At 62.0% G+C, this 24,992-nt stretch overlaps 3 protein-coding genes across 5 annotated transcripts; 2 read left to right on the plus strand and 1 right to left on the minus strand.

Moving 5' to 3' along the window:
• Positions 1 to 13,323, plus strand: LOC116964964 (alpha-2-macroglobulin-like protein 1). Its single transcript, XM_042787106.1, is given in 38 exon segments — positions 1 to 70; positions 73 to 190; positions 623 to 812; positions 1,215 to 1,377; positions 2,221 to 2,273; positions 2,936 to 2,956; positions 3,111 to 3,264; positions 3,413 to 3,497; positions 3,580 to 3,712; positions 3,797 to 3,902; positions 4,616 to 4,725; positions 4,880 to 5,044; positions 5,211 to 5,438; positions 5,765 to 5,822; positions 5,906 to 6,051; positions 6,288 to 6,437; positions 6,604 to 6,679; positions 6,785 to 6,816; positions 7,070 to 7,157; positions 7,397 to 7,574; positions 7,755 to 7,980; positions 8,057 to 8,183; positions 8,474 to 8,595; positions 8,789 to 8,840; positions 9,080 to 9,154; positions 9,315 to 9,491; positions 9,680 to 9,761; positions 9,886 to 10,042; positions 10,193 to 10,267; positions 10,454 to 10,610; positions 10,729 to 10,946; positions 11,049 to 11,264; positions 11,345 to 11,469; positions 11,569 to 11,659; positions 11,783 to 11,851; positions 11,955 to 12,057; positions 12,221 to 12,262; positions 13,139 to 13,323. Coding segments are annotated over 38 exon segments (4,623 nt in total).
• A 330-nt stretch (positions 13,324 to 13,653) lies between these two features.
• FTSJ3 (FtsJ RNA 2'-O-methyltransferase 3) lies at positions 13,654 to 20,803 on the minus strand. Of its 3 annotated transcripts, XM_042787047.1 has the most exons (22): positions 20,773 to 20,803; positions 20,557 to 20,683; positions 20,358 to 20,463; positions 20,113 to 20,159; positions 19,841 to 19,920; positions 19,602 to 19,701; positions 19,307 to 19,501; positions 19,112 to 19,227; positions 18,519 to 18,623; positions 18,173 to 18,273; positions 18,018 to 18,098; positions 17,773 to 17,928; positions 17,314 to 17,449; positions 17,000 to 17,205; positions 16,762 to 16,882; positions 16,572 to 16,665; positions 16,165 to 16,315; positions 15,987 to 16,063; positions 15,724 to 15,826; positions 15,401 to 15,584; positions 14,601 to 14,695; positions 13,654 to 14,312 (listed from the first exon to the last, which is right to left on the minus strand). In XM_042787047.1, the coding sequence occupies exons 2-22, from the start codon at positions 20,621 to 20,623 to the stop codon at positions 14,123 to 14,125; spliced, it is 2,511 nt and encodes an 836-aa protein (XP_042642981.1). In that variant the 5' UTR covers positions 20,624 to 20,683; positions 20,773 to 20,803; the 3' UTR covers positions 13,654 to 14,122. The 3 variants fall into 3 exon arrangements, with proteins under 3 accessions (XP_042642981.1, XP_032862233.2, XP_032862235.2); XM_033006342.2 differs by lacking the exon at positions 20,773 to 20,803 and having other exon boundaries at positions 20,557 to 20,749; XM_033006344.2 differs by lacking the exons at positions 20,113 to 20,159; positions 20,358 to 20,463; positions 20,557 to 20,683; positions 20,773 to 20,803 and adding an exon at positions 20,013 to 20,098.
• A 322-nt stretch (positions 20,804 to 21,125) lies between these two features.
• Positions 21,126 to 24,980, plus strand: PSMC5 (proteasome 26S subunit, ATPase 5). The gene is made up of 12 exons (XM_033006331.2): positions 21,126 to 21,255; positions 21,737 to 21,808; positions 22,235 to 22,304; positions 22,474 to 22,571; positions 22,947 to 23,003; positions 23,114 to 23,344; positions 23,515 to 23,641; positions 23,761 to 23,951; positions 24,053 to 24,151; positions 24,270 to 24,380; positions 24,461 to 24,547; positions 24,867 to 24,980. Exons 1-12 carry the CDS (start codon positions 21,217 to 21,219, stop codon positions 24,918 to 24,920), a joined length of 1,236 nt encoding a protein of 411 aa, XP_032862222.1. The 5' UTR covers positions 21,126 to 21,216; the 3' UTR covers positions 24,921 to 24,980.
• Positions 24,981 to 24,992: the final 12 nt, after the last annotated feature.

The following is a 24,992-nucleotide window of genomic DNA, read 5'->3' on the forward strand; positions in this document are numbered from 1 at the left end:
ATGGGAAGTGAAGATCTCATTTCAGAGCCTGCAGCAGAGCAGACGTGGGTCTACAGCAACCCAACGCCTGGACAGGAGGCTGTGGTCACCCCTGACGTCCGCTTGCAGCTGAAGACATGAGGTCCCCAGCTGCCCTGCCCGTCCTGCTACTCCTCATCCTGCACCTCACAGCTGGGGCATCTGCAGCACTGTAAGCCCTCTCTGTGTCTGTCTGTCTGTCCATGCCTGGTGGGAGGGCATTTAGTCTTGGCTCCTTGGCAGCACGTAGTGGGAACCAACCCTTCCCGTGCATGTGATTGCTGGCCAGGGTGGAAATGCCGGTGGGTTGTCCCTGCCCATGAGCATCGAGGACCTGGCACCCGGGAGCTGCTGGGGCTGGTGGCTCTGGGATGGTTTATTGTACCTGTTGCCTCACTTACAGCCAATGTGTGAGCAGAGCCTTTGCTTTGCTGAGCTGAGAAGTCAAGGGGAACCCAGAAGCAGAGCGGGAAGGCTGGGGGAGGTGGCCCTGCACCCCAGCATAGGTTTCTGTGCTCCCAGGAGCTCTTCAAGACCTCCATGGGGTCTGTACTGGGATGTGCCTCATCCCCACACCTCTCATGTCAGCATTTCTCCTTGCCAGGAGTTATGTGGTCACATCCCCAGCTGTGATCTACCATCCCCACACAGCAATGCTGTGGGTCCATCTCAGTGGCCTCCAGAAGCCCGTCCAGGTGACAGTCCAGCTGCAGAGAGGAGACAGGACCCATAACATGACCCTGCTGGAGAGGGAGGTCCAGGAGCCTCATCTATACCTGAACATCACCTTCCCTGTGAGTGTCACCCCACGCACAGCTCTAAGGATGGAGGGGGATGCCCTGGACACCCCGATGTCTCCAGGCAGAGCAGTTTCCTCCAGCTCCCTTGAGCTTGGAGCTGTGGTCCCATGTGGGGCTGGGAGCAGGCGTGACTTCCCCATCTTTTGGTAGGGTTTCATCCTCCACAGAGGCAAAACAACTCTACACTCAGCCTGTTTATTAGGTGGCTGAAATAACCCCCCTGGTAGCAGACCTGTACGCTAGGGCAGGGTGTTGGGGGGATATTTCTTCCCAGCCCCTGGCTTGGGGAAGTGTCCCTGTGGGTGAGGAGTGCTCTGGGTCGCTCAGAGTGAGCAGAGCATCCTGGCCTTGGCATATCCCTTGTCCTCACCCGGTGCCTGGTGTTTCCCCTGGCAGGCTCCAGCCCCTGCCAAAGGGAAGGAGGAAATTGTAGACCTGCACGTCTCAATCCAGGGAGATTCCCTGAATGTCTCCAAGAGAAAGAAGGTGATGCTGAGAGCCCTGGAGCCTGGGATCTTCATACAGACAGACAAGGCTGTCTACAAGCCTGGACAGCAAGGTGAGGGGGGCGGGAAGGACCACCCTGCTCTGGGCTGAAAGACCTGGTGGGAGAGGGCTGCAGGAGGCTCAACCTTGCTCCTACGCTGCACGGAAACAGGAGAGCTCATCCTGGGCTGCACTGGGACCCCCAGCACTGGCCCAGGCCAACGCCAGGACATGCTGGCAGTGCTGGAGGCTGTGCTGCTTGGGGGGCAGTGCCCCACTGCAGGGCTTAGGGTGGATTTCCATCCACCTTCCCCATAGGGATCCCCCCTCCCTGCAGTTGCACCCACTCCTTGTCCTGGTTTCGGCTGGGATTGAATTCATTTTCTTCCTAGTAGCGGGTACAGTGTTGTGTTTTGGATTCAGTGTGATACACACTGATGGCTTAGTTGTTGCTAAGCTAAGGATTTTTCGGTTTCCTGTGCTCTGCCAGAGAGGGGGTGCACAAGAAGCTGGGAGGGAGCTGACCCCAACTAGCCAAAGGGCTATTCCATACCATAACATGTTATGCTCAGTATATAAACTGGGGGATGGCAGTTGGCTGGGGGGAGCCAATTGCTGCTTGGGCATCAGTCAGCAAGTGGTGAGTAATTGCATTGCAAATCACTCGTCTTTCACTTCTCTCTTTTTTATTATATTAATTTTAATGACTATTATTATATTTTTATTATTGTTGTTATTATTATACTTTATTTTCTTTGTCTTCAAACTGTTCTCAACCCACGAGTTTCACTTCTGTTTTTGCATCTCCTCGCCATCCCACTGGGAGTGGGAAGGAGCGAGCGAGTGGCTGCGTGGTGCTTGATTTCTGTTTGGGGTTAAACCATGACACTTCTCTATCCCCATTTGCTCTTTCCAGTGAAGTTTCGAATTGTCTCTTTGGATAAAGACTTCACTCCCAGCAATAAGAAGGTGAGAGCCTGGCTGGGGATGGGGGGGAGGCGACAGGACTCCTCTGCATTGCCCTCCTACAGTCTGAGCAAGCCATGAGAGAGGTGTGGGAGTCAGCCAGCACCTCTCCCCTTGGGAATCCTGCCCCAGCCAGCTCTGCCTGGGTGGTTGCCCTCCCCAGGGACAGGGATGCCCTGGGTTGTTCACACAGGCTTCAGCAGGCTAAGGAAAGACAAAGCAGGACTGCACGGGTAACATGGGAACGTTCCCACTTAAACTTTTGGTGAGGGAGGTAGTGATGGTGAGCGGGAAGAAAGGAAAGTCCGTCGGGTCATCAGACACCAGGATGACAGGCGAGTTCAGTCTCTGGCACCCCCAAGCAATCATCTGGGTCTCTGGGAGTGCAGGAGGTTCCCAGATTAAATCATTGCTGGCTTCTTGCAAAGGCACCGGGAGATGCCACCTCTCCGTGCCATGCTGGCAGTGCCTGCAGTTCGTCCCAGCTAGAGCCGCCCACAGGCTCAAAATCAATCCCAAAGCTAATTGAAGGATTGGAATTTCACAGCATCCCACACATAACCCTCACTCTACTCCATCCATGGCTCTGTAGATGTCCCCCCTCTGGTGAGACCCCAAGGAAGGTTTTGAATTTCTCCTCTAACCATCTTCTCTTTGCCTTGCAGCTGCCCCTTGTGTTCCTGAAGGTCAGTCTGAGAGATGGAGGGAGGCTCCTGGGTGTGGTGTGGGCTTGGGAAGGCAGCATGGCTGGGAGAGGAGAAGCATAACGCAGCCGTGGGCTGTTTTATCGTGGGGTGCTGGGGTCCCCGGGGTGCTGACGCTGCGCGTCCCTGTGCGCAGGATCCCAGCGGGAACCGCGTCGCGCAGTGGCAGGAGGTGAGCCCGCGGCAGGGCATCGTGGAGCTGTCCCTCCCGCTGGCTGCGGAGCCGGCCCTGGGCACCTACATCATCGAGGTGGAGGGGAAGAGGCACTCCTTCAGCGTGGAGGAATATGGTGCGTGGGGACCAGGAGGTGCACGGAGGGTGGGAGCCTCACCTCAGCATGTCCCTGTGGGCAGCACGTCTTGGCCCCTTTGGCCACCCAGGCACCGTTGTCTTTGTCCTGGGAGCGACAGCCCTTTCTCCTTTTGCCTCTCCATCAGTGCTGCCCAAGTTTGAGATGACAGTTGACCTCCCTGCCGCGGTGCTGGAGAAGGACAAGAAGTTTCAGCTGAAGATTTGTGGACGGTGAGCCCGAAACAGGCTGTGCTGGGCCACACCAACACGGTGTGGGCCACCCGGCCCACCCTCACCACCCTCCACCCAACAGGTACACCTATGGGAAGCCCGTCCAGGGGAAGGTCCAGGCCAGCTTGTGCCAGCCCATCCTGCACATCAAGAACCTGTACAGACTTCCTGGTGCCCCCCAGAATGAGATGAACTGCTTCGAGGTTAGCGGGCAGGTGAGTACAGCCGGGGAGCGTGGGTGCCACTGGGCCAGACCCTTCCCAGGACTGGTGCTAATGGGGCGGACTCTCTCCCTCCAGACTGAGAAGAACGGCTGCTTTTCAACAGAGGTTTTGCTGACTAACTTCAGCTCCATGTATCGGAAGCAATTCCAAGTCCAGGCTTCGTTAGTGGAGGATGGGACAGGTAGGGATGGCAGTGTTCTCCTGGTTGGTTAGGAACGGGCATTGCTGCTGGTGCATGGCTTTGTGTTCATCCCCGTGTGCACCCAAATACAGGGCACGGGGGGTATTGGTCTTCTCCAGGGAAGCGCGAGAGCAACGCTGTGGTTTAGAGGTGCGTGTGTGCAGTGACTGGGTCCAGGCAGGGATGTGAGCCAGGTCAGCCAAGCAATACCCCTAATTCTGACCAAAAAAATGCTCGGGAGGCAAAAACACCTTCCCAAGATCCAGCAATTTGCCTGATGCTATGGCTGGTAGCCAGCTGAGTCCTTGTGACACAAAGCAGAGTTTTCACCCAGTCTGGTGGCATGGCTTTGTTCTATGAGATGATCCATCTCACCCACCAGAAATGACTGCCAGTGGTTTGGCTTCAGAAAAGATGACCAGGGGTTGTCCCAGGCCCACCAGCACTAAGGGGGCCCTGCATCATGGTGCTTTGGTGAAGCACCCTTTCTGAAGTCTCTGCAGCCAGCTGCACCTTGGTTTTAGGTCTAAAACGTGCAGTAGAGGTTTTGCTCCTCTTCTTGGAGGCATGTACTGGGCTCGAATCTGCCATTTGTAGAGGGAAAGCCTAAAATGTCCAGGGACCTTTTCTGCACCGTGATGGGGGAGCTGGCAGCAGCTAATCTGTGACCTGTGTCCCCACAACACGCTCAGCTCCCCACTCCCTCTCCACAGGGCTGGAGCTGAAAAGCACCAAGAGCTGCAAGATTTTACCTGAAATAGTCACGGTCACCTTTGAAAACACTGATAAATTCTACAGGCCTGGGATTCCCTACACTGGGACGGTAACGGAGGGGTCCCTGCACCCCAGGGGGCTCCCCTGCACCCTACTGCACCCAATCCTGCTCCCTCTGACCCCCAATCCCACTCTCCCACCCCTGCCCTCTGCCCCATGGCTGTGGCCCAACCTGGGGCATCTCCCCTTCCCTCCTGGTGCAGATGCTGCTGAAGGGAGCCGACGGTACCGGGCTGCCGCAGAAGCCGCTCTTGCTCATCGTTAACCAGCAAGGAAAAGATACGAGACAGACCTTCCTGACAGACAGATCAGGGAGAGCCTCGTTCGAGCTGGAGACCTCTGGTTGGAGTGGCAAGGTCTCCCTGTATGTAAGTGACCTGTCTCCTACCCCTTGGGGGTCCCTGTGCTGCTCTCTCCAGCAGTACAGGGCTGGGCACCTCTCCAAGCCTCCGTCAGCGATGCCTGGTGCTGGGACCAGCCCGTCGTGGGCTGCCAGACAGCTTCACCACCCTGACTTCTACCTCCATCGCTCAGGGTCAAGTCAACGAGACAGGTCACACCCAGAATAATGGCTCAACACCCATCTACCAAAATGCCCACGCGTACCTCAGACCCTTCTTTTCAGCGAGCAAAAGCTTCCTGTGGATCCGTCGGCTGGAGAGTGAGCTGCCCTGCGGCCAGCGCCAGCAGCTCTGGGTGGACTACATCTTCAGCAAGGAGGCCTTGGGGTCTGAGCTGGAGAGCCTGGATGTGGTCTTCCTGGTGAGACCCAGCCCAGGGAGGTTGGGCAGTGGGTGTTAGGGTGGTTATGTGTGAAGTTCCACATCTACACACGCATTTGTGGTTGTGTCCCTGAGGACAAGACGATGAGAAATCTGTCCTGGCTGGATTGAGAGACCTATGCCCATTAGCAGAGGTGTCTGCTGGCACTGTTGGACACGCATGCCAATGGGAGACATTGTGGGGGCTGGAGCCTGGGCAAGATCAGAAATCATACCGACACTCTCGCCCTTGGGTCCTGCCTCCATCAGGGAATTTCAGTTCTACATAAAGCATCAGTTTAGTTGTTCCCATCTCCTCCTCTGCAGGTCCTGGCCAAGGGGACCATTGTCACCGTCCTCAGGAAGGAGCTGCCTGCAGAGGCTGGTAGGTCCCAAGGCATGGACGGGCTGTGCAGGGCTCTGCTCTCCGTGCCTGCTCCTCACCTCCCCTCCTTTCCCACGGCCCAGGGCTGAGAGGCTCCTTCTCCCTGGAGCTGCCCATCGGCCCCGATCTGGCACCCGTGGCCGTGGTGCTGGGCTACACGGTGCTGCCCAACGGCGAGATGGTGGCTGACAGCGCTGAGCTCAGGGTGGCCAAGTGCTTCCCCAACAAGGTGAGCAAAAGGCTGCTGGAGATGGAGGAATCGCTCCATGGCTCCATAGCTCTGGGCCCTGAGGTCCATCCTGCTCCAGAGATATCGCAGCATCACATGCCCTGACCCCCAAATCCTCAAGCCTGATTTTACCCTTGTCTAGAAGACACCTCCATGTCCTTGGCTTGGTCCTGCTCCTGCATGGGAGGTGGCTCCCCCTCCTGCCTTTGCCCCCTGACACCCCTGTCCCTCCCCAGGTGAAGGTGGCTTTTTCGGAGGGCAGGGCTCTGCCTGGCTCGGCGCTGCAGCTGGAGCTGGATGCTGCCCCGGGATCCCTGTGTGCTGTCCGTGCCGTGGACCGCAGCGTGCTGCTCTTGAAGCCCGAGGCTGAGCTCAACACCGAGGCGGTGAGCGATGGCAGTGCCAGGGGCCCCGGGGACCAGACGGGGACGGGGGCAGGAGGAGGTGACATTGGCTGGGACCTCCCCTACGGGTACATAGTGCCATGTTGGCTCCTGGGCAGGGGGTGGGTGCCTGGCTGGTTTTGTACCTAGCACACATCTTTATCCCCAGGTCTACAAAGTACTCCCCGAATTTGACTACCCTGGAAGCATTCAGGACTCACCATCCTGTTCAGTATTTTCCTGGGACTATCCCACCGACTTCGACTTTCCCATCATCCCATTTCTACCAAGACAGCGAGGCTTGTTTCCCCCTCCTGGGAGGCATTACTTACATCCCCCTTTTTGGAGGAATTCCCAGATGGACACCCACAAGTTATTTCAGGTAAAGGCCCTGCTCACCTGTGCCTCCTGGCTCCTCTTCATCCATCTTCATTTGCTCAGGAGGTCCTGGGAAAGCACAGCACTGTCCCGTGAAAGCCACACTTGTGGCAAAGGTCTTTCTCTTTCCCACGGGCCCCAGGCTCTGGTCCTTCCCCACTTGTCATCTCCTGCAGCCCTGTGATTATTTATTGCTGGGATGGGGGTATTCCTCCTGCTGGGTTTCAGAGATGGACAACGTCTTTTCTTTTTCACAGAAAGCAGCACTGAAACTTTTCACTAACGCCAAGACCAGTGATGTTTGCAAAGAGAGGTTCGGCTTGCCTGGATTGCAAGGTGTCAGAGGTCAGCCCTTACCCTTCTCACTCTGCTGAGCCCTCGCAGGAGAAAAAAGCAAATAACTGGTGCCCAGTCCTGGCTCCCTTGTCCTGATGGGGACTTGGAGCCATCCTGAAAATACACTCGGCATCAAAGGGATTGAAGAGGATTGAAAAGGATTTTGGCCACCATCACGCTGCCTGCTGGCGAGGTACAGATGAGATTCAGAGACCTGTGAGCCCTAATTTCTGCTCTGCCTTTTCCAGGTGGCTTTGATTCCGATGTCACCTATTTGCCTCAACGATTTGAGCTCCCAGACGTAATGAAAAGTGCTGCCCCAAAAGTAATGTATCATGCTATCCCAGACATTGCTGTCCAGGAAGAACCACCGGCACCCCGGGTGTATTTCCCCGAGACGTGGCTGTGGGACCTGGTCCCTGTGGGGTGAGTGGGGACAGTCCCCATGGGGCTGGTCCTCTCCCCACCTCCCCTCCTGCATGAAGGGAAGTTGAGGACATCAGGATGGCCCCTTCTCCCACAGGGAGAGAGCCAGCCTGGCTGGGGCTGACACCAGCTGTGGGTGAATGTGGTGGGATGGCACTGCGATTGTTCTCCATCCCGCAGGGAGCGGGGCTCTGCGGAGGTGACAGTGACAGTGCCCGATGCCATCACCCAGTGGGAAGCCGGGATGTTCTGCACGTCCCCGTCGGGCTTGGGACTGGCCCCTGCCACCACCCTCACGGCCTTCAAGCCTTTCTTCGTGGAGCTGGCGCTGCCCTACGCCGTGGTCCGCCACGAAGCCTTCACCCTCGTGGCCACCGTCTTCAACTACCTGCGGCAGTGCCTGCGGGTGAGCGGGGCTGGGGAGGGGGCCCTGGGTCCGGGGTCCGGCGGGGGCTGATGGAGCCGTGGCCGTGGTCCGGCAGGTTCGGGTGGCGCTGGTGGAGTCGGCGCAGCTGGAGGTGTCGGCGAGTGCGGACGAGCTGTACGGCGGTTGTATCTGTGCAGACGAAGCGAGGACCTTCCGGTGGGGCGTGAGAGCCACCAGCCTGGGTACAGAGCACCGGGGTTACGGTGGGACCCTCCTGCCCTGCTGCTTGGGGACCCCCTCAGAGAATGGGGTGGGCAGGGAGGACAGGAGCAAACGCAGTGCCACCTTGGGAAGCAATCCTCCACTCCACTTTCACCCTCCCCATTGCCTCCCAACACTGCTCCTCAACCTGGTGACCCCCATCCCAATCCAGCCAGCCCCACACAAAGCCCCAGGGGTGATGCAAGACCCTGGGGCTGCGGTGCAGGCTGGGGGCCTCTGTGGGGACTGAGTGCCCCGCTTGCATCCACAGGAGAGGTGAACATCACTGTCAGCACCGAGGCCCTCAGCTCCAAGGAGCTTTGTGGTGATGAGATGCCCGTGGTGCCGGCCCAGGGGCGCGTGGACACTGTGATAAAGCCCTTGCTGGTGCAGGTCAGATGGGTTATGGAGGAAGAAAGAGGGATGGGTTTGGGGACAGGGTCTGAGCAGCCCTTGGGGTGCAGCAGGAGGACCAGGAGCGGGACAGCACCCAGCTCCGAGCTTGGGCTGCAGACAGGACTTCTGTGGGACAGAGGGACATGGCTGGTCCCTTCTCCTGATCAACTCTGATGCTGCTTCCCTACAGCCCGGGGGGATCCTGGTGGAGAAGGCGCACAACTCCCTGCTCTGCCAGGAAGGTAGGACTGGCTGGGGGTGTCTGGCAGTGCCGCGGGGACATGGGGAAGGGATGCTTGGCCACCGGTCGCAAGGGCCACCAGGTCAAGGACCAGGGTCCCTAGAGGCTCCCCACTGAGATGCTGCAACCTGGCCTTGAGCCCGTGGAGGACCGGAGCAGGAAGCGGGTGGGCAAGGGTGCTGTGGGGTCGGGCTGGGAGGAGCTGGGCATCCCCACTGTCATTGCCCTCCATCTCCACAGTCACTGAAGAAATCTCGTTGGAAGTTCCTGCCAACATCCTGGAGGGCTCCCAGCGAGCCCATGTCACCGTGATGGGTAAAGGACAGGCTGGGGACAGGGGACCACCTGGGGCAGGGAGGGGTGCGGAGCTCCACGGCCCAAGCTCAGCAGGAGGTGGGACCACCCGGAGCTGAGATGGGAGGGCATACGGGGGGCACAGCCGATGACGGTTGCTCCTCATTTCCCCCTGGGATAGGTGACATCATGGGCAACGCTCTGCAGAACCTGGACCGCCTCCTGGCCATGCCCTACGGCTGTGGGGAGCAGAACATGGTCCGCTTCGCCCCCAACATCTACATCCAGCAGTACCTGGAGAAGAGCGGGCAGCTGCACCCCGACATCCGCGCCAAGGCACAGGGCTTCCTGCAGAGCGGTCAGTGTCCCCGGTCCCCTCCCCGTCCCACCCTGCCCTGCTGCCCAGGGACACCACTGCCCTGTATCCCCCCCTCCCCATTTTCTACCTACACCCCAGGGTGGGTCTGGGCCGCAGGCTGCCTCTGGGGTCCCCCCAGGGGTGTAAAAAACATGATGTAAAGACTCCTCTCCATCTCCTCCCCGCAGGCTACCAGCGAGAGCTGCTCTACAAACACGATGATGGCTCTTATAGCGCCTTCGGGAAGAGCGATCCCACGGGCAATACCTGGTGAGGGACTGGGCAGGCTGTGCAGTGGCATCTCTCCGGGGACCGGCCGTGCCAGGGCTCCTCCTGTCACCAAGCAAAGCCCAGCTCGGGTCTCCGATCCCTCTGACGTCCCTCTGGCTCGTAGGCTGACAGCGTTTGTCCTCAAGTCCTTTGGGCAAGCCAGAGCTTACGTGGCCATCGAGGAGCGGCACCTCACGGACGCGCTGCGCTGGCTGCGGGAGCAGCAGCAGAAGACGGGCTGCTTCCGCAGTGTGGGAAAGCTCTTCAACAACGCCCTGCAGGTGGGTCGGTGGGCTGGGGTGGGACACGGGGGCACGCTGCAGAGCCAGGTTGGCCCCAGCATATCCACAGCGTGTGGGCTAGGCAGTGGGGGAGTCCCTGTGCCGGTGGCACGGCACGGCCGGACCTGTCTCTCGCTGTCCCCTTTGCAGGGCGGCGTCTCGGACAAGCTCTCGCTGTCGGCGTATGTCACAGCTGCGATGCTGGAGCTGGGGCTGTCCCCAGTGGTGAGGATGACCCCATCTTCCCCGGAGGGGCTGGTGGGGTGGGGAGGGGCGTTGGGGCAGGGAGTCTGCCTGTTCCGGGCCACCTCCCAGCCAGACCTGGGTGCAACTGGTCTCCTTGGGCAGAAGTGGGGTCTCTGAGCGATGCCCGTGCCCGGGGGCTGGTTCCTGACTCCTGTTCCATGGCAGGACCCGATGGTGAGCTCAGCCCTGCAGTGCCTGGAGGCTTCGGCCACGGATGACCCCTACACGCAGGCGCTGCTCGCCTACGTCTTCGGGCTGGCGGGGCGCAGGGAGCAGCAGCAAGCCCAGCTGCAGAGCCTGGCCCAGAGCAGCACCCGGGCAGGTACCACCCGGCACGAGCAGCGGCACCTCAGGGCCGTGCCACCCTCTACCTGCCTCACCCCCAGCCCCCGGGGACCCCCGGAGCAGGGTGCTGAGCTCCCACCCCTTTTTTCTCCCAGAGGGACAGCTCTACTGGCAGAGGAAGAGGAAGGCTCTACCCTCCTCGCAGCCCTCCTGGGCTGCTGCTGCACCGGCGGAGGTGGAGATGACCGCCTACGTCCTCCTGGCCTACCTCTCCCAGCCCCAAGTGTCCTCTGCCGACCTGGGGACTGCTTCCCAAATCGTCCGCTGGCTCAGCAAGCAGCAAAACCCCTATGGGGGCTTCGCCTCCACGCAGGTACTGGCACCAGGGGCCATGGGGCCGCTCCAAAGCAAAGCATCCCCTCCCCGTATCTGCAGTTCAGGGTGACCCTGGCTCCGCATTTTCTCCCATGCCCAGGACACCGTGGTGGCCCTGCAAGCCCTGGCCAAGTATGCCGCCCTGACGTACGGCAGCAACGGGGACTTCGTGGTGACGGTGACGTCCCCAACGGGCACCGCGCAGGACTTTGCGCTGCACAACAGCAACCGGCTGGTGCTGCAGCGGGCGGCTCTGCGCGAGCTGCCGGGGACGTACGGGGTGCGAGCCCGCGGGCAGGGCTGCGCCCTGGTGCAGGTGGGTACAGCCAGGGGGCCCCGTCCCCATCCCCGTGCGGTGGCCCCTGGGTGGCTCTAACCCTCCTGCGTCCCCCCCAGGTGACCCTGCGCTATAACGTGCCACCCCCTCCGAGCGTGGGGACGTTCGACCTCCGCGTGGAGACAGAGCCCGGGGAGTGCACGGGGGATGCCAGCACCCGCTTCCGCCTCCTCCTCCGGGCACGGTAGGGGCTGGGGCTGTCCCCTGGGTTTGGGGGGGGGCCTGCGAGCAGCCGAGGAGGGAGGGCAGATCCCAACCCCACCCCGGGGCTCTGTCCTTGTAGGTACACTGGGGAACGTCCCACCACCAACATGGTTGTCATCGAGGCTAAGCTGCCATCTGGCTACATCCCGGACAAGAGCTCCGTGGTGCAGGTGAGAAGCCCCCGCTGCCCCCAGCACCCCCTCGGCCCTGCTGGGGCACCCACCTGGGGTGCTGGCCCTGGCTGGGGGCACCCCCCGAGCCGCCGTTGCCCATCCCGAGCCCTGTCCCTCCAGCTGAAGAGACAGAAGCTGGTGAAGAAGGTGGAGGTGCAGCCTGACCAGGTGACGATTTACCTGGACCAGGTGAGATGGGACACGGGGACAGGAGCAGGACCCCGTGTGCGGGGGCGCGGGGATCCTTCCCCATGGCGGGTGGTTGCACCTCACCCTGGGGCCACCTCCACAGCTGACGAGGGAAGAGGAGACCTTCGCCTTCACCGCCACGCAGGACTTCCCAGTGAGGAACCTCCAGCCAGCCACCGTGACGCTGTACGACTACTACGAGACGGGTGAGCCTCGCCAGGGATGCGGCCCCCGGGGTGCCTGGCCCTGCTGCCACCCCAGCGGCTCGGAGAGGGTCTGGCTGAGCTTTCAGCTCATATTGATGAGCTTTGGCTCGTTAACGGGAGCAGCTCGCCCCGAGCCCATGGGTCACTGTCCTTCCTGTTGCAGGTGACCGCACGGATGCTGCTTACAGTGCACCTTGCAGCTCAGGTAGGGGGCAGAGGGGGTCACCCCAACACTGGGACCTCGATGGGCACCCACTGATCCTGAAGGGCCAATCTGGGCTGGACCCAGGGGACGGAGGGCAGAGAGAGGGGATGGAAGAGCCCAGTCAGGAGCCTGGAGCCCCAGATGGATCGATGGGGACTTGCTGGCCAGAGCTTGGGGAGCTAGAGGCCAAGGGGGGACCCAGGCGCCCAGGTTGTGGGGTGCAAAGAGGAGCTGTGCCTCTGAGGGGGCTCGGACCCCCCGTGAGACCTGGCCTTCCTCCCGTGCCCCCTGCAGCGCTCCCCTCCGTGGGTTTGGGGTCACAGAGGGGCCGAGACACTGAGCTCCAAGGGATGGAGCTCAGCTGGACAGGGGCAGCCAAGGGTGGCTGGGGGTGGGGACGGACAGGGTTCTCCTAATCACAGCACCCCTGGTGTTTCATTTTGAAGAGCCTGACAGTCAGGAGCAGGAAAACTTCTAGCACAGCCTGAAGCCTGGCAGCTGGTCCCCTCTGCTCGCCCCAACTCCCTCAGCCACGACAGACGAGGATGGCTGATGGCCTCTGCTCCCACGCTGGCCACAGCCCCGACCCTCCCGGGGCCGAAGGTGGCTCAGAGACGCTCCCAGTCCCGCTGGCGCCCAGCCGGGCTCGCTCTGGACTCAGCCCCTTCTCCCTGCAGTGGAGCCACAGCCGAGGGGTGACAGACCCGCAGGCAGAGCTGTTTTCCTGCTCTGCCAGCCCCTGCCGTGGGTACTTGACTTTAATCACGCAGCCAAGTGGTGGCTTTCCAGGGCCACCCCAATGTGTCATCCCCAGGGAGCTCTGGGGCACCAGGTCTGGCCTCTCCCCTCCTGTCAGACCCACTGTCCCTGCCCCAGCAACTCCCCACCACCACCACACCCCGTCCTCTTGCTCTCCCTGGGAGTCACGGTGCTCCCCCAGCCCCCACCCTGGCAACGTCACCAAGAGGGACCTGGGGACACCTCACAAGTCCCTTCAAAAGATTGAGGTGCTTGTTGATGGAGAGAAGCCGCAGTCCTCCCAGTCCCTGCCCCAGGTCTAAATAAATATAATTTGCTCAAGTGCATCTTTTCTCTTAGTCCTTCTTTTCCTAAACTTGCAGGGTCCCACATCTGGGGGGGTAGGATGGAGGGGCGTTGGGCACGGGTGGCTGCTGTGGAAGGGGTGGGCTGGGGCAGGGAGGGTGGAGGTCAGGCTGGGCGAGTCCATCGCTGCGCTGCTGCTTTGCCAGCGATAAAAGGAGGCAGGAGCAGATGCACAGAACCCCCAAACCCGCCCGCCCTCTCTGCCTGCCAAACGGTGCACGAGGGAGGGGACAGGGCAGCTGGCAGCGCAGGCCCCTCAACTCGCCAAGACACAGGACACATCCTGCTGCAGCCTCAGAACAGGGTTTAATTCCGCTGTAATCGAGGAGCTGCTCGGTGCAGACCACTGACAGCCGCCTGCCTCAGGGCCTGGAACTCACTGTCCTGCAGCCTCGGTGACATATACGGCCCAGGGAGCTGTTCCCCTGAGTCACAGTCCCTCTGGGGACAGCGAGGGCTCGCGTGGGTGCTCGTGTCCTCTCTGCACATCTCCCAGCAGAGCCAGCAACGGTGAGAAAGCTGGAGATGCGGCCACGCAGCGAGCACGGGTGGGGGGTCGATGCTACAGCACTGAGGCCAAATAAGGGAGGACAGGAGGCAACGTCCCATCAAGGCACGGCTGAGTCACAGTCCTGTCCCCACACTGGGGAGCGGCAGGGTGAGCCGGCTGCTCCCAAGGCCCCCGTGGGAGGACAGGAGCCAGCCCTGCCCGTGCACCAAGCCGAGTCCCTCGCCGAGGACGGAGGCAGCCCCACATCACTTATGGCGTTTTTTCTTCTGTTCTTTGCGCTTCTGAGCCCTCACGTCCTTCTTCAGGCGGCTGTCGACGACCTTGAACTGGCCCTTGACGCCAGGAGGACGGCGCACCCGGGGTCCTACGCCTTTCTTAGCCACCAGGTAGGTGACCTGCCGCTTCTCCTTGGCCAGCCCAGCCTTCTTGTAGATGCTGCAGGACAATGGCAGAAGGTGAAACCGAGACCCCGACCCAGCTCCAGCAGTTTGGCTTTGGGACGTATCCAAAGACCAATTATCAGGTCCCACCACTCCACTGGGCCTTTGCGCCCCAAGACAAGGCTCCCTTGCTTGCTCTGCCACCCCTCAGCCTACACCCGGATCCAGCCCAGCCTTTGTCAGCCCTGCTGGGTTATGCACAAGCACTGTCCCCGCAGGGACAAGGCGTCACAAACCAGCCCAGCACCACACCAAGGATCTGCATCTCAGCTTTGCCACTCACCGCCGCAGCTGGGCCACCTTCTCCCGCTCCGAGATATCCACCGTGCTCACCACGGCTTCTGCTTTCTTCTTCATCTGCTCCATCTTCTTCAGCATCTGTGGGAACAGCGAGGGTGAGGGACAGAGCGCCCGGGAGGGGGGGAGCACAGCGCCCGGGAGGGGGGGAGCACAGCGCCCGGGAGGGGGGGAGCACAGCGCCCGGGAGGGGGGGAGCACAGCGCCCGGGAGGGGGGAGCACAGCGCCCGGGAGGGGGGAGCACAGCGCCCGGGAGGGGGGAGCACAGCGCCCGAGGGGGGGGGAGCACAGCGCCCGGGAGGAGGGGAGCACAGCGCCCGGGAGGGGGGAGCACAGCGCCCGGGAGGGGGGGAGCACAGCGCCCGGGAGGGGGGAGCACAGCGCCCGGGAGGGGGGAGCACAGCGCCCGCGACGGGGAGCACAGCGCCCGGGACGGGGGAGCAGAGCGCCCGGGACGGGGGAGCAGAGCGCCCGGGACGGGGGAGCAGAGCGCCCGGGACGGGGGAGCACAGCGCCCGGGACGGGGGAGCAGAGCGCCCGGGACGGGGGAGCACAGCGCCCGGGAGGGGGGGAGCACAGCGCCCGGGAGGGGGGGAGCACAGCGCCCGGGACGGGGAGCACAGCGCCCGGGAGGGGGGGAGCACAGCGCCCGGGAGGGGGGAGCACAGCGCCCGGGAGGGGGGGAGCACAGCGCCCGGGAGGGGGGAGCACAGCGCCCGGGAGGGGGGGAGCACAGCGCCCGGGACGGGGAGCACAGCGCCGCTCAGGTCCACAGCCCCACTCACCCGCCGCTTCTTGCGGGCCTTGGCCTCCGCCACCTTCTTGATGGGGCGGGCGTTGATTTCACGCCAGCGCTGCCGATACGCCTCAACCGTCTGGCGGTCCACGGGCATCTGCTTGCGCCGGTGCTGCTTCTCCTCCTCTGTGAACCACTCGGGCAGCTCTCCCTCATCCTCGTTGAAGGAATACCTGCGGGGGGGGGGACTCAGGTGAGCTGTGAGTGGGACACGGACATCCCACACCAATACATGTGCCACCCCCCTGGCCTGGCTCCTGGTGGGGGACCAAACGCTGCCCCCCCCCCTACAGCAACCACGGCTGCACGTACCTGTTGAAGGAGTCATCGATCAGGTCCCGACGAGCCTTTTTGGAGGTGGCGATGACGGAGCCGAGCGCCAGGCCCTCTGCGTCCAGGACGCGAGCTCTTTTCACTGCAGCGTATGGACAGATTAAAGCTTGGCCTACCTGCAGGCAGGCGGGGAGCCAGGGAGCAGCAAGCAGCCCTGCCAGCCCAAATAAGCTCTGTCCGACCCTGCCCCTAAAGAGGGTCTCACTGGGTGCACATGGGTGCAGACAGCACCCCCGGCTCACCTGGGTTCTCAATGGGCACCACCTCGAAGCCACCCGGCTCAACACGGCCCCGCTTCCTCCCCACCGGTGTCAGCGGCCTGTGGAGTGGAGTGGTCAGGGCTGGGGTTCTCACCTCCCGGTTCTCTGGGACTGTGGGGCTGGGGGAGAATATCCAGACCGACCCCCTCTCAGCCCTCACCTCTCCTCGTCGCTGCTGCTGTCGTCATCGTCGTTGCTCTGCTCATCCTGTGCTTTACCTGCCGTGGGTCCTGCATCTGCGGCGGGCGGGGGCTCAGCTGGAGCTCCCTCCTGCGGCCCGCTCTTCTTCTGCCCTTTCCTTGTTGCTTTCTCTGGGGAACGGGAATCACTGGGTGAGAAAGGGTTGAGGCAGACTCCACTGCAGATCATTCCTCTAGAGACCCAGCTCATTAACAATACACTAGTGCCAGCTCATTAACTGAGTAACGGTACGGGCTGGAAACAACCTCTGGAGATCTCCAGTCCCACTCAGAGCTGCATCCCCACCATGGCTTGATCCAGTGCCCCAGCCTGGGCTGTGGGGCTGCCCCTCTGTGCCCCCCGCAGCGAGGCAGCCCCCCCACTAACCTCTCTGAGACTCGCGCTGTCTCTCAGCCAACATCTGCGACTGCCCCAGCTCCAGGTCCTCGTCCGCATCATCCTCAATGCCGGCAAAAGCGTCCTGGGGGTGGGGAGCAGCGGGTCAGGGGACCCAGGGCAGACCCGGGGGGTGCTGGGGCTGAGGTTGCTCTGTCATTTCTGGCCCAGTAGGACTCACCTTCCCGAACCACAGGCTGGTCTGCCGTTCCTCCAGCACAGATTTCTCCTCCAAGGGCACCAGCAGGGGATTCTCCTCTTCCTCCCCTACCTCCTCCTCTTCCTTCTGCTTAAACTTCGCCCTGTGACAAACAGCAGCAGGATCAGTGCCCCCCGGCCAGGACAGGGTGTGCCCACTGCCGGATGCCTGAGCTGCTCGAGAGGAATCCTCTGCCCCAGGATCCTCTCCCAGCTCTCACCTCTTTGCCCCCTGCTCTCGCCTTTCCCGCTCCAGCCGGCGCTGACGGGCCTCTATCTCAACCAACTCCTCCGGATCCAGATCGCTGGCCAGGGATACGTCGTCCTCTTCTTCATGATCCGAGACATAAATGTCATCATCCCCCTGTCCTATCTCCAGGAGGGCATCTGCCGATGCCATGTCCCCCCGGGTCACCTCGTTTAGCAACTGCAACGCAAATAAGACAAGTCACAAGCTACGGTCTGTCAGCTGTGTGCCTGCCACAGTCCCGGCCCCGCTGGCTCTGGGAGCCTGGCCTCCCCCTGCCCCACACACCGGGGTCCTGTGGATAGTCTTGAGGGAGAACATGCTGGTGTCACCATCATCAGCGATGGAGACACCAGGGAGGTCCATCTTCAGCTCCACACGCTCACGCTGCTTCCGCTGTTCCTTCAGGATCTTCTTCTTCTTTCTGGAGAAGGAAGAAAAGGAGTGAGGCTACACTGGCCCCCTCCCCGCCCTCCCACATATCCCAGTAGCTCATCCACTGCCACACTGGTGCCAGATCTCCTTCAGTAGCACTGTCATCCCCTGTGAGGGGTCCCCAACCCTGGGAAGGGCTGTTTCACCTGCCTGGAGGGGGAGACGACCCCGAGGACCCCAGACCCACAAACCCCACCCACTGTCAACAGAGACACAGGCTCTGACATACCCCCCCTCTCCCCGTGGCTGTAGCCCTGTGGTGCTCTGCTGACCCAGTGTTCCCCCACCTCTCCTCACGTGAAATATTTTTACCTCTTTAACTCTGCCAGTTCCTTGACCTTCATCTCTGCCAACGCCAGCTCTACCTCCTCCTCTTCCTCTTTCACCACCTCATCAGCGGCTCTTGGCAACGTCGTCTTCTCCTTCTTCTCCTCCTCTTTGCCTTCCTCCTCTTCACCGGAGCTCAGGCTGCCAAAAGGAAGGAGCTCAGACCCCCTCTCCTGGTGACAGGCCCATCCCACCGTGTTGGCGTTCTGCCACAACCCTGTTGTTCCTACTTGATATCCAGCTCCTTTGCCTGCTCTTTCAGCTTTTTGGCCAAAAACCGCCGCAACTTGGTCCTCCAGTTCAGCAGGGCTCTGTGCAGGAAGGCAGACCGTTAGAGACACCTCCCAGGCCCAGCATAACTCCCCGCCCCAGTCGCCCCCAGTACCTGAGCTCTTTGCGTCCCAGCACACGGATGTCCTTGCAGCACTGACGCAGCTCCTCTGTGGTGGAACTGTGATTCTCCAGCTCACTGTCCCCCAGTGTGATCTGGATAGAGCAGAGGGAAATTACTTAAGCATGTACGCTAAGCCCCTTTCTTTGGTAAGAATAATCAACTTTTAAAATACAAGGAGAATGACTGGTTAAACCCCAGGCAGGTTCCTGCCCTGCCTCCCCTCCACAGGAACAGGAATGGGGACATTCTTGGGGCACCTGGCTCCCTCTTTTCATCACTCTGTGCTCCTGGGGACGTCTCGAGGGCCACCAAAGTCCCCCTCACTTCAGGCACTCACCTCATTGGCCTTGGAGAGGAAGTCCACGGGGTTGGGAGCCTTGAGGAAGTCCATCAGGGTGAAGCGGTGGTAGAGGGTCGTGTCGCCATCTGCGTAGCCTTCTGCCTGCAGGAGGGAAGGGCTGCATGAGCCGTGGCAGGGCACATACAAGCACCTTCAACCACCCCAAGAAGATGAATGTCACGTAGCTCGTGTCTTGCTGCAGTGTCCACCTAAACGTGCCTACACAACTTAGGAACGAGGGCAAGTTACCAGCCCCAACCTGCCAGCTCCATGGGATCTCCCACTCCCACCTCAGAGAAGTGACAGTGACAGGTTTGGGCCATCTCCGCGCCCAGCTGAGGCCACTTGCCATGGCCTTTACTGTCCTGTGTCCTAAAGACACTTTACAAAGACACAAACCCAGCAGCCAGCCATTATGGGGAGGGTTTTACTGATCCATCCCCAGCCTCACAACTTGCAACACTATTTCTCCATCACTGCACTGCCTTCTAAGGCTGAAAACCTCCCCAGAACTGGCTCTTCCACTACTTCGCATCCTCAGACTTTTAATCTCCCCAGCCCCTTTAGTGTGCATCTGGCTTTGCTCATACCTTTGGCTTCTTTTTACTGATCAGCTCGCTAACAGACTTCGTCTGAACCTCCACCTCCTTAAAAGCATATTTTGGGTCAAAGAACTTGCTGTCGATTTTGTCCGGAGCCTGGTAACCTGGGATGGAAGAATCAGAGCTATCAGCAGGTTTTTACCAACCCTGTGCCAGCGGCTGCAGGTCCCCCCGGCCGCTCACCCTGGCACACCACGAAGATCTCAGCAGACTCATTGCGGGAGGCTTGGGGCTTGGTGGCCTGGACTTTGTGGAAGAACTGCTGGAAGATCCAGAGGAGAGGCTGGTAGTCCCGGGAACGAAAAACCTTGGTGATGAACCAGCCACCCTTGCAGAGGAATTCGCAAGCCAGTTTTAAGGCCATGAGGGTCAGGTTGGCTGGAGCAGGGGAGAAGAGCGGTCAGCGATCATCGCTGTCCCCACCGCCCAGCTCCCTGTCCCACACCGCTGCCGGGGTAGGAGATGTGCCAGCCCCCACCTTGGGAGTAGGCGTCATGCACCCAGCTGGCTCCCACGTTGGGCGCTCCATCGTTTAGCACCACATCCACCTTCCACGTCTGCAGCTCCTTGCGCAGGGCCTGAGGGACGGCGACACGCGATTGTCCCGCTAACCCCTCCGCAGGAACACCCCTGATCGGTGATGAACCCCGCTCCCATCACACACCCAGACCCAGACTGGTGTGCGTGACGCTCGGGGCAGGGGACACAGGTTCATACCTGGCGGCACTTCTCCGTGGTGATGTCCTCCTGCAGCGTCACCACGTTGGGAATGGGCTTGATGGGGACCAAATCCACCCCTGGCGTAAGGAAGAGATATGAACACTGCAACCCCTTACAACTGGGCTCCAGCCCGTCCCGCTGGGCTTCCCCGCTCACCCTCTCCTCCTACCAGGATCCCCAATCCAGGATCCCCCTTTCTCTGGCCACATCCAGGGACTGCAGTGGAGGTCCCTGCCCCCAGTCCACTCCTGCTGGGTCCCATCACTCACCAATGATCAAGCTGGAAACCGGCATGAATTTGGAAGCCACCTGCAGCCTAGAAACAAAAGAGAGGAATGAAGCTCCAGCAGGATCCCAGGGAGCCAGTCTTGAACTGTGCTGCCGAGGGTTGGGGATGACTTTTGGCATTTAGGACAAAGACACGACAACGAAAACCACACAAAGCCCCTTCGTTACAACGTCCCAAGGCAGCTGGCAGCACTGGGCTGTGACTCAGGGCCCTCGCTCCACTCACCACCCGCCGGGGGCCGCGCACAGGTCCAGCAGTGCTCGAGACTTCTGCAGGAATTGGAACTTTCTATTGAGCTGGAGAAGTTTGAAGGAGGAGCGGGAGCGGAAGCCTGTGGGAGGGAGAGGTGCAGGTTATGGGTTACCGGGGTGATGATGGGTTGCCGGGGCTGCAGCCCCGCAGGGTGGACGGTCCGGCCCCTCACCCGTCTCCTTGGCCAGGTGGTAGAACTTGTCTCTCCGGCTCTTGCCCAATTTGCTTTTCTTGCCCATGGTGGCGCCGGGCGGAGCCCTCGGCGGAGTCGGACCCTGCTGTCCCCCACCGGCACAGACCTACGGGGGAACCTCGGCGTCCCGTCAGTGCCGCCCCCGGCCCCACCGCCCCCCGGGCAGGGTCCCCTCAGCCCCGGGTCCCCTCACACCCGCTCCCGCCGCCGCGTGCCCAGACCGCCCTCCCGGCACACCCCGCGCCAGCCGCGCCGCACCGCCCCACTTCCGCTTCCGCTGACCCCTCGCCGCCATCTTGGGAGTGGCGCGTCCATGCTGCCGCCGCGACCCGACAGGCTTGCCGCGGGCGGAGGGAGGGGGAGACGACAACGAACTCCATCAGAGGCTTATTTACAGCCTGTCCTCGTGCCTTTTGGACGCTGTGATGCGGAGAAATCGCTTTTGACCGTACAGAGATGGCGGCAAGGCCGCGACGCGAGAGTGCGGCCATTACGCATGCGTAGCCCCTGCCCGCAGTGCGCATGCGAGGATGCGCTGGGCGCCGGCGGCTCGGGAGGAGAGCGGAAGTGACGCGCGCGCCCGCCGGAAGGAGGGCGGCGGCCATCTTTAGTGCCGGCAGGAGCGGCGCCGGGGCCCCGATGCCGGCGGAGAAGATGGCGGTGGACGGGCCCGAGCAGGTGAGGCCGGGGCGAGGCGAGCGGCGGCCGGGGGGTGCTCGGGTCGCTCCCGGGTCGCGCCGTGTCGCCGCGGGGTTCTGCTGGCACCGGGTCTGGTCGAGGCCTGGGCGGCCGCCGTGACTCGGCGAGTCCCACCTCATCCCCCCCCAAGGGGCTGGCGGCAGGTGCCGGTGACCTGGTGTTGTGGGACGAGGCTCTCCGAGGGGGGGATAGGGAGGAGAGGTGTGAGCGGGGACAGTGAGACACGCAGGGGGACGGGAGCGTGGGGGGCTGCCGTTGGGCACCGGCCTGGGGAGGCAGGAGGTGGCTGGGAGGGAAAAGCGGGGAGTCAGGACCTGACCGGGGGGGTGCGGAGCGGGAAATGGGGGCTGGAGGGGCCGCACGATCACTGACTGGGGGTAGAGCTGGTTTTTGAGGCTCCCGGTGGAACGGGTGGCCCTGGAGACTAAAGGCAGCGCCGCTGAGCTTTGCTCTCTCGCAGATGGAGATGGATGATGGGAAAGGCGGCACCGGGCTCCGGCAGTACTACCTGTCCAAGATCGAGGAGCTGCAGGTGAGCCAGGCTGGGCTGTGCAGGAGATACCCAGCCAGTCTGCCCCAGAATGGCATCGCTGGGGCTGTATGGCCACGGCCCTGCGCCTGCCTCGAGATCACCCGTAGCTTTTTCTGCACTGCAGGCAGCCTGTTTTGGAGGAACCACTGCCCCAGGGTGGTGTTTGCAAGCAGCACCCGACCTTTGCGTGGTGGGGGGTGTACGACATGAGTCTCAGCCTCTCAGTGCTGCTCTGTGTGTGTGTGTGTGTGTGTGTCGCCCAGCCCTTGGCAGTGGGGTTTGGCTGGCTGTGTCCAGCTGGCAAGGGCCGTCCATCTCCGGGTCCCTGTCCCAAAACAAAGACCGTTCTGCTGGTGCCCACGCTGGGTCGGTGTGATGAGCGCTGCGGGGGATGCTGAGGACTCAGCAAAGCTTTTCTCCCAACAGCTCATCGTGAACGAGAAGAGCCAGAACCTGCGGCGCCTGCAAGCGCAGAGGAATGAGTTGAACGCTAAAGGTACAGCTCAGCTCCTCTCGTCTCCCTCGCTCTGGGGCTGGGCCTGCCTGCTGGGCGGGTGGCTCCCGGCCCCGTGGCCAGCCCCTGTGGCAAGCGCCGTCCATCTGTCGTGGGCAGAGGGTCAGGGCACGGCTGCCTGCGGCTGGTGCTGACATCTCCCTCTCTGCAGTGCGCCTGCTGCGGGAGGAGCTGCAACTGCTGCAGGAGCAGGGCTCCTATGTGGGAGAAGTGGTGAGAGCCATGGACAAGAAGAAAGTGCTCGTCAAGGTACGAGGCTGAGCTGTCCTGAGGGTGACTGGGGCTGGGGTGGGGTCAGACAGACCCTCCCTTTGGCCCCATGGGGGTTGGAGCAAGTGTGAGCATGAACTCTGGGAGGATGTAACAACTAAAAGCCGTGAAATAAGAGTTCTTTCTCCAGAGGAGCACGTTGTAGCAGCCCTTCTGAGCCCAAACCTTCCCCAGGCGGGTGGGAGGCAGCTGGCTTAGGGCTTCCTGGGGGCAGGAGGGGCCGCAGGGGGGTTTGGCGGTGGCTGAGCTCTCTGGCTCCTTCCTCCCGCTCCGAGCAGTCAGTGTCGGTATCGGCCACACAACAGGGGACTTCTCAGAGAATTAACTCTCACGGTGGCAACTGCCTCCTTCCAGGTGCACCCGGAGGGGAAGTTTGTGGTGGACGTGGACAAAAACATCGACATTAACGACGTGAGTGTGCTGGGGCCGTGGGAGGGTCGCGGCTGCTCTCTCCCTGGGCGGCGCTGCTGGGCCCCGTCCCCGCCGTGGGCACGCAGAGCTCCCCTCTGCTCTCGCTGCAGGTCACCCCGAACTGCCGCGTGGCCCTGCGCAACGACAGCTACACGCTGCACAAGATCCTGCCCAACAAAGTGGATCCTCTTGTCTCCCTGATGATGGTGGAGAAGGTTCCAGATTCTACTTATGAGATGATCGGGGGCTTGGACAAGCAGATAAAGGAGATCAAGGAAGTGATCGAGCTGCCGGTCAAGCACCCTGAGCTTTTTGAGGCGCTGGGGATCGCCCAGCCCAAGGCGAGTGCTGCTGCTGTGGGTCTGTGGTGGGAGGCAGCGTTTCGGGGGTTCTGTGGTGTCATTGTGATGCTTCCTCTGTCACCCCTGGGAGGGTCCCCGTGTCTTCCGTTGGGGTGCAGTCGCTGCGCAGGCACGGCCGGGGTGCTGAGGTGTCCGCGTGGCCGTTGCAGGGCGTGCTGCTCTATGGACCCCCCGGCACAGGCAAGACCTTGCTGGCCAGGGCCGTGGCCCACCACACCGACTGCACCTTCATCCGCGTCTCGGGCTCCGAGCTGGTGCAGAAGTTCATCGGCGAAGGTAGGAGGGTGTGGGGGGGAGGCGGGAGCCCTCGGGAGGGGTCCGGGGCAGGCGGAACCGCTGTGGCTGGGCCGAGCAGCGTGTGGGGCCGGGGCTCAGCCCTCTCTGCTCCCCCCCAGGTGCCCGCATGGTGCGGGAGCTGTTTGTGATGGCCCGGGAACACGCACCCTCCATCATCTTCATGGATGAGATCGACTCCATCGGCTCCTCCCGCCTGGAGGGGGGCTCTGGCGGGGACAGCGAGGTGCAGCGCACGATGCTGGAGCTCCTCAACCAGCTCGATGGCTTTGAGGCCACCAAGAACATCAAGGTTAGGAGGGGGTGCCATCACTGCCTGGGGACGGGGCCGTGTCCTGCCAGCCCCGTGGCGACAGTGGGCTGCTCAGTGTGGTGACAGTTCTCCCCGCGCAGGTGATCATGGCCACGAACCGGATTGACATCCTGGACTCGGCTCTGCTGCGCCCTGGCCGCATCGACAGGAAGATCGAGTTCCCCCCTCCCAACGAGGAGGTAGGTGGGGGGTCCCGCCTCTCCTTATCCTCTCCCTGAGGGGACCGTGTGGTTCCCAGCCCTGGCTGGGGGCGATTCCCGCAGCTCCAACCCTCGCTTTGCTGCCGCTCTCCTCCAGGCCCGCCTGGATATCCTCAAAATCCACTCCCGGAAAATGAACCTGACGCGGGGCATCAACCTGCGGAAGATCGCGGAGCTGATGCCGGGGGCGTCGGGCGCGGAGGTGAAGGTGAGCGAGGCGTGGGCGCTGCGGTGGCACCGGGGGCTGGCGGCGAGGGGAGCGGTGGGTGACGTCCCTGTCCCACGCAGGGGGTGTGCACGGAAGCTGGCATGTACGCGCTGAGGGAGAGGAGGGTGCACGTCACGCAGGAAGACTTTGAAATGGCTGTTGCCAAGGTAAGGACCCGGGGTGGGGGGGGAGGGTGCTGGTGGGTTCCTCCACTGCCAGCTCCTTGGCGTGGGGGGCACAAACAGTCCTGGGAGCTGCCAAGCTTGAAGGGGACAGGCAGCTCTGGGGCCGAGGGGGGGTTGTCCCCACATGGGTGACACGGCCAAGGCAGGGGAGGGGATGGAGAGAGACCTTTGCTGGGGCTGCAGGGCGGAGATGGGAGCCTGGGCTGCCTTCCTGGGCAGGAAGCAGTGGTCCTGGGGGTGGTTGTGGGGGTTATCAGCACCCAAATTAGGGGGAACCCAGTGTCTGCTCCTCCCTGCCCAGGTGATGCAGAAGGACAGCGAGAAGAACATGTCCATCAAGAAGCTGTGGAAGTAACGGTGAGGCTGGGGCTGCTCCTCGGGCCGCGCTGTCTCTAATAAAGTGCTGCTATGGCCATGCCTGGGCGCT

Source organism: Tyto alba, unplaced genomic scaffold (assembly GCF_018691265.1).
Source record: "Tyto alba isolate M040663 unplaced genomic scaffold, T.alba_DEE_v4.0 Super-Scaffold_12, whole genome shotgun sequence".
Classification (NCBI taxonomy): domain Eukaryota; kingdom Metazoa; phylum Chordata; class Aves; order Strigiformes; family Tytonidae; genus Tyto; species Tyto alba.

Excerpts from the sequence above, each read along its gene's own strand:
- FTSJ3 (XM_042787047.1), bottom strand. The coding sequence starts at position 20,623 with ATGGGCAAGAAAAGCAAATTGGGCAAGAGCCGGAGAGACAAGTTCTAC. Across the intron at positions 19,502-19,601 it reads GCATGACGCCTACTCCCAAG|CCAACCTGACCCTCATGGCC; the intron begins GTGGGGGCTGGC and ends CCCCTGCTCCAG. Across the intron at positions 15,585-15,723 it reads ATCGATGACTCCTTCAACAG|GTATTCCTTCAACGAGGATG; the intron begins GTACGTGCAGCC and ends CCCCCCCCGCAG.
- PSMC5 (XM_033006331.2), top strand. The coding sequence starts at position 21,217 with ATGCCGGCGGAGAAGATGGCGGTGGACGGGCCCGAGCAG. Across the intron at positions 21,809-22,234 it reads CCAAGATCGAGGAGCTGCAG|CTCATCGTGAACGAGAAGAG; the intron begins GTGAGCCAGGCT and ends TTCTCCCAACAG. Across the intron at positions 23,642-23,760 it reads GCAGAAGTTCATCGGCGAAG|GTGCCCGCATGGTGCGGGAG; the intron begins GTAGGAGGGTGT and ends GCTCCCCCCCAG.